General features: G+C 63.9%; 1 protein-coding gene across 1 annotated transcript; it reads right to left on the bottom strand.

Annotated features, from left to right (window-relative positions):
• Positions 1 to 749: 749 nt before the first annotated feature.
• On the bottom strand, positions 750 to 9,100 carry LOC111145861 (kelch like family member 30). The gene is made up of 7 exons (XM_022501142.1): positions 8,327 to 9,100; positions 6,938 to 7,073; positions 5,021 to 5,107; positions 4,312 to 4,467; positions 3,113 to 3,301; positions 2,459 to 2,604; positions 750 to 1,001 (listed from the first exon to the last, which is right to left on the bottom strand). The coding sequence occupies exons 1-7, from the start codon at positions 9,098 to 9,100 to the stop codon at positions 750 to 752; spliced, it is 1,740 nt and encodes a 579-aa protein (XP_022356850.1).
• Positions 9,101 to 9,536: the final 436 nt, after the last annotated feature.

Genomic DNA, 9,536 nt, shown 5'->3' with positions numbered 1-9,536 from the left:
TCGCTTAGGAGGCCACCTGGGTGCGAGGCATCAACCCGCCCAAGAGGTGTTGTCAGAAATCCCTGTAGGACCCCCACCTCTCCCTTCATGGGCCTGCTGCTGGGACTCTCATTCTTGCATTGGAGCAAATCACCCCGAGAAACAGGGGTGATCCTGGCCAGAGAGCACACCTTCCTGCTCACCTCCCTGGGAAGACTTCGCTCACCCTCTCTCCCCTCAACCCCCACATGGGCAGCGGACCCTCTCTCCTGACCCCACGCCCTGCTCCTCCCTTCCGGGTGTGAGATGTACATGGGGCCAGAGAGGGGCAGCTGCCAGGTGTGGGCACACAGCTGTGGGCCAGGCAGAAGCGGGCTCACAGTAGCCCGGGGCCAAGCCACCCCAGGACCTTTTCTCTGGGTTGCAGTTTCCTGGACCTTGTGCAGCACCTCCCAAAGCCACAGGTGGGACACACGGCTGGGGACGGCCACCACTGTGTCTCCTGGGCCCCTCGGCTCCTGTGTCTCAGGCCTCAGACCCGCCAAGGGCAGGAGAGCGGCTTCTCCCTGCCATGCAGGTGGTGGGAGTCCAAGCCCTCGCTGCTGCTCAGTGCAGAGTTAGTGCAGTGGCTGCGGGGACTGAGCTATGTCCTCTGATGTCCCTGGTGGCCCGAGACCAGCACTGAGTGGACAAGGAAGCCCAACCCCAGAGGGGGACATCCCTCGGGGTCAGGGTGCAGTCGGGCCCGGCCCCATGGGACGAGGAGCTGCTCAGTGCTCCTGGGCTGGGCTGAAGGGCTGGGTCCACTTGGACACGTCCAGAAAGACGGTCGAGGCCCCATGGTAGAGCCAGAGGCGGGGCAGGGAGCCGTGGCGGGTCCAGGCATCACGCCCACGGTCGTAGGCCTCCATCTCCACGAGGTAGTCGCCATCCATGCCCTGCCAGCGGCCACCGGTCACATACAGTGTGTCACCTAGTGGCACCAGCGCGCCGTTCTCATGCAGACTGTGCAGGGACTGCACCTGTGGGGGGGGGCAGTGGTTAGGGGCCTGTGTGGGGGGTAGTGGCAATGGCCAAGGGAACCCTCAGGGTGGGGCGGGGCACGGGGGGACATGCAGAGAGGACAGCCAGCACCTGGTCCCGCTCCCTGGGACCTCGCCCAGGCTCCCTGTGACCCTCTCCCCCCAGGCCCTTCAGACTGTCCCTTTAGTGCTCTCCTCTCCAGCTCACATCTCCCAGGATGATGTGTCCAGGCTCCTTGCTCTCCTGGGCCCCAATTTGGCCATATGTGGAGTTGGGGTGTCAGATGGGGCTGGGGGCATGGAAGCCCAAGCCTGGAGCTGCTCCCCGGGGCAAGTTCTGGGCTGGGCCTCTGATTCACGGTTGTTCTCTTAGAGGGGACAGTTGTGACCTCGCTCTGACAGACACACACACACACACACACACACACCAGAAGCCGCTCGTGCCATGAGGAACCTCACTTTGCCCCTGTACCTCCTGCCTCGGCCCATGGCCTGGGCTGGGGCTGTGAGGTGGGAGCCAGAGGCCAGAGGAGAGGTGGACCCTTCTGGAAGAGCCCAGAGTGCATGGGAAGGAAAAGGCCTGTCTGTGGCCTACATGTGGCACGGTCAGGGGCAGCCAGCCCCCAGGAGGCCTGGAGGCCCAAGTGGAGCCCTTCATGGCCGGGAGGCCCCCCAATCAGCAGCATGGTCCCGGCAGAGGCCTGGCTGTGGCCCAGCTGGGAGGCCCCGAGAGAAAGTGGCATCCTGGCCGGACCCACGCAGCACCTGTCTCACTGCAGGGTAATGGGGCCTCCCGTCAGCTGGGCGCTGACACGGGGGACAGCTGCAGGCGGCAGGATGGCGAGGCCCCACTGTGGGCCGGCCGTCCCGGGCCAGGGTGAGTGCAGGAAGCAGGCTGCCTCCTCGGGCCTCCAGGAATTGAGAATCTTAGGGCAGGTGGGGCAGGCCCGGGGTGTCTGGCTAGTGCTGAAGCCACAGCCATGGGCACTGGGCACCATCCCTCCTCTTTCTCCAGAAGAAACACACAGAAAGGCTCAGGCCTGAGGTGCCCAGCATCTGCTCTCTCCGTGGCAGAAGAGGAGGGGTTAGCCAGGAGGGAAATGGAGCACCAAGATGTGGGCCGCTCCCACCCCACCCACAGCCAAGGGCTCCTCTCCCCTGCTTGGCCACCCCCTTGGGTAGGAGGTGCCCTCCCTCCGGGGCCTGGCCCGCACCAGGCTGTCCCTGAAAGCTCCCTAGGCTGAGCCTGGTTTTGCCCCAGAGAAGAACACACCTCCCCGGGCCAGGGGAAGAGCACCCATGGTGACCCGGAGCCCCCGGTCCTTGGCTCTCCTGTCTCCACAGGGGCTTCGGGCCTCATCAATCCTTTCACTGCGGTAACAGCCCCAGGCCCCACCGTCCCCAGGCTGGCTTTCCGCACTGTCAGGGGTCCCGGGTTGGGGGAGCCCGAGTCTCACCTTCTGCCACAGGTTGGCCCTGGGGTCGTACACGTAGACCTTCTTGGTATTGTCGCCGACCAGGTAGAGGGCTCCCTGCAATGCAGCACAGCGCGGAGAGGACAGGTACTTGGGGAGGAAGGGCGAGGCGATCATGCTCCACATGTCTGCAGGGACAACACGCCGGGCCCACCTTCACCTGGGGGCCTCTGCCTCTTCCCCGCCCACTGGCCGGGTCGGGTGACTAGGGGCCCCACCTGACCCTGGGTACTGTCAGTCTCCCATGGGACTCTCACACCCACCCTGAAAAAATGGGTTCTGTGATCACCTGCACTGTCCAGAGGATGAGAGGGGAGAGAGGGGGAGACACGGGAGACCCCCTGGAGCCCAACCCTGGCCTGGGGTCCGGAGCCTAAGCCAGCTCCCACCAAGGTTTGCAGGTCCGGGCCCCACTCCTGGCCCCTGGGGCAGGTTCTAGGCAGACGCCGCAGCCGGCAGCTTTGGGACCCGGAGGTGGGCTCCCTGTCACCTGCCACCCAGCCCCTAGTCCCCATCCGCCTGGGCCCCCCCAACACTGCCTCATCTACCTCCAACAGGGCCATGGCCCTTTGTAAGAGACCTGTGGCTGCCTGCTCCCTGTCCCGACACCCCACCCCCGGGCCCTGCGCCGCCCACCTGTGACAGGGTTGTAACACTGGAGAGCCAGGGCGTTGTACTTGCAGGCGCTGGAGCCCACCAGGTACAGCCGGCCCCCGCAGCCAGCCGCCGAGAAGTTGCTGACATACTTGAGGGCGGGGCGGACAGGGGTCCAGACGTCCGTGTAGGGGTCATAGCTCTCCACCTCCACCATGTCCAGGGTGGTGCCTGTCGGAGGGGGGTGGTCAGGGCTGCCGGGGGCCAGGGACGAGTGAAGGGCCCCGGAAACGCAGGACTGGGGGCTTTGCAGGGGCAGCAGAGGGCTTCCTCGGAGGGGAGAGGAAGGCGAGGGAAGGAAGGCATGGCCTTGCAAGGCTTGTGACTTATCCCCTTCCACAGCCGGGGAGCGGAGGCAAGGCCACTTGCCCAAGGCCACAGCGTCAGGTGGTGTGGGTGTGGGCACCTGGACCCGGGAACACTCGAGTCCAGGCTGCATGCCGGGGCCCCCACCTGCCTGGAGCTCAGGACCTTGTGTGTGCTCTCTGCTCTTGGCCTGGGCTTGGCAGCCATTGGGGGCACAGGAGCTGGCCGAGACAGCTGGGGTACCCAGCAGTGGCCTCGAGGCCCATCTGTCACCCACAGAGGTTTTGGGGAGCTCTTGGTCAGCCACGGTCATTTTGTTTTTCAGTATCTGACTGACCATAGGGGTCCCGGGGGTGACTCCTTGCCACAGCTCTGGGGCATAATGGGGGTAAGGTGGGCCTCTGTGCTCAGGCTGGGGGCATAGCGGGAGTAAAGGGGACAGCAAAAGAGAAACCACTGTGGGTCCCCTCAACCCAGGGACTCCACAGAGGGCGTGACCTTGAGCAGAGGACTGAGCTCCCTGTTTTGGGGATGGGAGTGTTCATCTCTGCTGGAAGCTCGAGGCTCCAGCATGCCCCGTCATCATTCTGTTTTCAGAATCCTTGCTGGAGCTCGCTATGGAGGCTCATGCCTGAGCCTCACTCCTGGACATCCAGGCACCCTGGTGTGGGGCTGGTTTACTCCAGATGGCGAGCTCCTGAGCATGTCTCTGTGGTCCCTGAGGCCGGGGGGTGGTCTCTGGTCCCTGGTGAGGAATGGGGGTGGGGAGCCACTGTTGCGGGACTGAGGTGGTGAGGGGCTGCCATGAGTAGGAGGTGGTGAGGGGCTGCCATGAGTAGGAGGCCGCTTGGGGCAGAGGGAAGGGGAGGCCTTACCGCCGATGGCATAGATCTCCCCATTGAGTGCGGCGCTGGCGTGGTTGGTGCGGGCCTTCAGCATGGGGGCCACTGGCTTCCAGGTGGCCTCCTTCAGAGGGAAGCTCCAGGCCTGGGTGGTTGACCAGGTGTCTGTCTTCGTGCCCCGGGAGCCACCTGCAGGAAAGGTCCTGTCCCCTCAGCCTGGGGTCTCCAGACTAGTGGCGGCTGGGTACCAAGGGTCCTGTCTCCTTCTTCTCCCCATGCCAGGCCCCCATGGTGCCAGATGCTGGGCTGGGTGGTGGGGGAGACTGTAGGTGGCACAACCTAGCTGTGTGACTTGGACAGGTCCCTCCCTACCCCGTAAACAGGGAGGATAATTTCTGTGGTTTTAGATCTTCACCCGTGGCACAGCTGTTTTCCTCAACCAAATTGTGTACGAGCCCCCAAGTTCCCGGATGTAAATGAGCAGGGTGACCCTCCCATCCGCCACACAGTTCCTTTGGGGGAGACCCTGGCTGCAAGAGCCTAACAAGTCCCCCCTGGCTTTCCATGTTAGACAAAACACGGGATGGTTCCCTGTACCCACACGTGGACCTATGGATTTTAAATGTCCTTGTTTCCACCTCATGGAAACGTCTAGAAGAGTCCCGCCTGAGCTGGAGGGGACAGCCGATTCTCAGTGGCTTCACGGTCATCAGCTCCCTGGAAGGCGCTGCTGGGAACCCACCTGTGACGTAGACTGTGTTGTTGAGCGTGGCGAGGGAGAAGCCCCATTTGTGGTAGTCGGGGAAGTCCGGGAGCGCCATCCACCTCTCTGGCCGGGAGAGAGAGGGGCAGAGGGTCAGGGTGGCTGAGCTCGCTGCTGCCACCTGCCCTCTCCCCAGCACCTCTTCCCACGAGCAGGGGTATTCCCTCCCTGGGGAGGAGCACGGGGCGGGATTCGGCTGGCTACCGTGGGGTGAGGTGGCAGTTGGGGACACCTCAGCTGCTCCACGTGCCCCTGCCGGGTCTGGTTCCCCAGGGCTCCCACCTCCCCACGCCGCCCCCCGGAGCCCAGCACGCAGACGAGACACAGGACTGCACCCAGGGTGTGCAGGGAGGTGGCCCGTGTTCTGGGCCCCTGGGTTGGGTCCCACCTCTGACACAGGGTAGTATGTGAACGGGCCTGACCTCTGGTCCTTGGTGGGTTAGAACATGAACATTCATTCACTTGTTCCTCATTCATCATTCCTTTCTTCTCCCTGAGCACCCTGTGGGCCATGAGCCGCCACGGGCATGCAGGAGACATGGGGAGACGTGGGCCTTGCAGCAGCCGGGGTGAGTCCAGACCCCCGCTCTCATGCACCACTGTGGGCCCTGGGGACGCATAGCCTCAGCTTGTCCTCTGTCAAGAGGGGTAGTTCACCTCACTCGGAGGCGAGGGGAGCATGGACGACCCGTATCTGTCAAGGGGCTGCTACTCTGTTAGCGGACCTGGGGATTGTCGCCACAGCAGGGAGGGACAGAGCCGTACACCCACTTCGGGCCCACCTTCAAGGAGCTACATGAGGGTAAACTGAGACAAAAGATGAGAAAATGCTTGAAAAATTAAAAATGAGAGTCAGTGTGGGAGTGTGTGAGCAAACGATCACATTTTGGGTGCTCGTGGAAAGCTGTGAGGAAGACCCAGGCCTCTGGGAGGTCCCCTAGGAAGATTCTGTGTACTGTTGTACCGGCTTTAGGACACGCAGAACTCCGGTCTTGCTGGGCACCTGCCCTCTGGGCAGGGACTGCATGTCCCCCTGACTCATGTCTGTGTCACCCCAGGGTGGGGACGGCCCAGCGGTCACCAGGCCTTGGCCTGCCACTGTGCCCCCCGCTGTCCTCCCCTTGGGGTTGGAGGGACAGCTGTTCCCGGGTGGAGCCAGCAGAGCTCATTTCCTGACGTCAGCCCTCAAATCCCCTCGTCAGCCCCTGACCTGGGACAGCCGGTCTCACGCTTCCTGGCGTCCGCCAGCCAATGACGCCATGGGGGTGGCTGGTGACTGGCCCAGGGGGCCTGGGACATCAGCCAACGCTCCTTAGAGCTTTCAGAAGAGCTCTCCAGGGCCAGTGTGGCCCTCCAGAGATCCTGCTGTCCTCCTACTCCTCCCCATTTTCTGGGCAACCCTGTAATGGGGCCCTGGGCAGGAGAGGCCCCTTCCGTGCCCGTCGGGTCCGTGCCCTCACTACGTGAGGAGTCCTTTCCACAGATGAGGACCGGCTTAGGGCGGTGAAGTGAGCTGCTAAAAGGCTGGAATTAGAACCTTGTTTGAGCTGACCTAGTCCTTGAGTTCCTACCCTCTGGGCCACTGCTCCCCAGCTCCTCATTCTCCCCCTGGGGCCAAGGTTCCACAGGGCATGCAAGCCATTGACTGTCCCCCCACACGGGGTGGGTTGGGCAGCAACACCCTTTACCCTGGACTCCGGACCCCAAAAAGGCCAAAGTTGGGGGCTGTGGCTGGAGGGTGAGGAGGCTACCGTGCCCCCGCTGTCAGCCTCCCCTCTGCCTGTGCTGACCTCGAGGATCTCCTGCTGCCCCTTCCCTGGAGCCCCTCAGTCCTTCCACCTGCATGGCGGACACGAGGGACTCGTGGGCCGCAGGGACAGCGTGAGGGCTACTCACGGGCCTTGCTGTTGTAGAAGGCGAAGTTCCTGGGGTGAGGGGCAGGCTCCTGGGCACCCTCCTCGTCCTCCTCCAAGGCCCGCCCACCCACCACCACCAGAACCTCCTCCAGCTTCTGTGGGAGGGCCAGCTGTGCCTGTGGGGGAGGAAGGCTGGGTTAGAGGAGCCGGTGGCTCTATTCCCCATGCAAGGGGCCCTGGGGGCTAGCAGGCGTTTTCTGGGGCTGGACTTTGGTGGGGCAGCTGTGTTGGTGCACATGCATGGGGGCTGTGAGCATGTGTGTGAGCACATGTGTGTGTCAGCACGTGTGTGTGTGTGCACCATGGTTGTGTGGGGCCAGACATGGTGGTAGACTCTCAGGGCGGGGAGAGATGGGACAGCAGGTGCATTTGTGTTTCAAACCTGAGCGCTGCTCCCTCCCCGCAGTCCCCGCACCCATCTTTGGGGCCAACCCTGACTCTGTCCCCAGTTCCTCCCCTGCGCCAGCATGCGGGTGCTGAACTTGGATGACCCTGGCTGGGCGGGAAATCCCAGCAGGGTTCCACCCTGGCTGGTAAGTGGCCAACTGCTCCAAGCTCCCAGGCCCCTGGGGCTCCCCACGTCTCTGGCCCCTCCTGCAGCAGCCTGCACCTCCCACTCCGGCAGTTCCAAGGTGATTGCCTGGCGGGACAGGGCCGCAGGCTGCTGCCAGCACCAGGACGGCCTGCTGTGCCCGGTGGCACCCGACAGCAGCGTAGCTCGCACTTGGTCCCCTCACAGCATGACCCTGGCCAGGGCTACAGCTGTGTCCCCGGGCCTGGCTCCTGGGGGCTCCTCCAGAGCAGGGTCCCGAGCCGGCTGTCTAGCCACAGACAGACTCCTTGGCTGTTTGTCACTGTGTCCGGAGCTGCCCTGCCTGTCCCTCTCACTGCAGCACCAACAGGAAACCGCAGCCCGTGAACACTCGACCCTGTCCCCAAGGGGCAGGAAGGCGCCTGCTGCACTCTCGGCCCATGCCGTCTTCCTGCCAAGCTCCTCGCCCTGCTCTAAGGCCCAGCCAAGGTGCCACCTCCTCCAGAGAGCTCTCCCTGACTAGCCAGCTTGTCCAGGATGCCCCCAGCCCAGCTTTGGCCTTTCTCACACGGCCTTAAGTCTGTTTACAGGTTTGTCTGCACCAAGCTGTGGGCTTTGACCAGGGAGCAGACAGTCACTTCTGGGCTCCCCTCCCCCTCACATCCAGGGTGTGAGATATAACAGGAGCCTTGGGGATGAACAGGGATGCCCTCACAGGTAACCAGCCCAAGGCAGGGAGAGCTGCGAGGTTTGGGGCACGGGGGAACAGGCGCCCTGTACTCCCCAGCCCCATGCAGGTCGGGGTCTCCGGGGCTCCCCTCCTTGCCCCTTGCTCACCTCATCGTGGCCCTGCGACAGGGCCACGCGGCACACCTCCGACTCCCGGATCAGCGGCTCGGTGGCCAACAGCTGCTGCACACAGGGTCTGGGCACGGCGTCCAGGCGCACCAAGCGGAGCAGCTCGGGGAGGTGGACAGCCCGGGCTTGCGGGTCATGGCGTACCCAGCGCAGCAGGGCCTCCAACCGGCTCTGCTCCGGCTGCACCTGCAGCAGCTCCCCGGCCAGACAGGCAGCCAGCCGGTCCTGGGGCAGCTGCAGGAACTCGTCCTCCCGTGTCACAGCCTCGAAGTTCTCTCTCAGGAAGGCCCAGGCCTTGGCGGCCACGCCCAGCAGCCCCTGCTGCTCCCCGAACTCACAGATGCCCAGGCAGTTGGTGGCGTCCAGCTGCTGCTGCAGGTAGCGGCCGCACACCTTCTGCACGGTGGGGAAGTGCAGGCGGGCGGCCGTGCGGGTCAGCGCCTCCACATTGCCCTGCGTGACCGTCAGCCGGCCCGTGTACACAAAGTCCACCAGCTGCCCCACCACGCCGGGCTCCACGTCCCGCAGCTCCACGCGCGCTGAGAAACTCTCAGCAAAGTCGCCCGCGAACATGGCATGGAAGTAGGGGCTGCTGAGTGCCAGGAGGCCGCGGTGGCAGGGCAGCTCCCGACCACCCACCAGAAGTGTGACATCGGCCAGCTTGGGCTGTGAGCGCAGCCGCCGCAGGCCGTCCAGCATGTCCTGCGCATGCGACGGCACGTGGAAATCCAGGTCGTCCACGTTCCGCACCATGGCCACCCGCACCACGGAGAGAAGAGCTGGGCCCCGCCTGCGATCCTGGGGACAGAAGAGGGCAGGGTCAGCCAGGGCAGGGCACAGCTCTTTTGCCCGAGTCACCTGTCCAGCCTGCCGCCCTTTCCATCTTCCACCAGCACTGGCTGAGAATCACAGATGTGCCAAGTGCCTTGTTCAGCCCCGTCACCCTGCACAGTTGGCTTAGTGTTAGACCCATTTTATGGTGAGAAGGTTGAGGCTCAGAGAGGGCCAGAGACCTACCCCCAGCCAAGTAAGCAGAGCAGGGTGATACCAGCACAGAAACCATACCCGGCCCCCTCCACAGTTCTGGGCTATGCAGAGCAGACTGTCTGGAGCCTGGGGATCCCTGGGGCCCCCCCAACTCCAAGTGGCTTCCTCTGTTTCTAAATCTGACCTTGCTGGGGAGGGTGAT

The sequence above is a fragment of the Enhydra lutris genome, unplaced genomic scaffold (genome assembly GCF_002288905.1).
Source record: "Enhydra lutris kenyoni isolate GAN:26980312 unplaced genomic scaffold, ASM228890v2 scaffoldscaffold1, whole genome shotgun sequence".
Taxonomy (NCBI): Eukaryota; Metazoa; Chordata; class Mammalia; order Carnivora; family Mustelidae; genus Enhydra; species Enhydra lutris.
The sequence above is the reverse complement of the archived record's forward strand: the minus strand, read 5'-3'. Positions and strand labels throughout refer to the sequence as shown.

What these genes read in the sequence shown, in the direction of transcription:
- LOC111145861 (XM_022501142.1), bottom strand. Translation starts at nt 9,100, where the DNA reads ATGGTGCGGAACGTGGACGACCTGGATTTCCACGTGCCGTCGCATGCG. An exon ending in TGTCGCAGGGCCACGATGAG is followed by an intron (nt 7,074 to 8,326) that starts GTGAGCAAGGGG and finishes CCTCCCCCACAG; the next exon opens with GCACAGCTGGCCCTCCCACA. An exon ending in GTGTTACAACCCTGTCACAG is followed by an intron (nt 2,605 to 3,112) that starts GTGGGCGGCGCA and finishes TTGTCCCTGCAG; the next exon opens with ACATGTGGAGCATGATCGCC.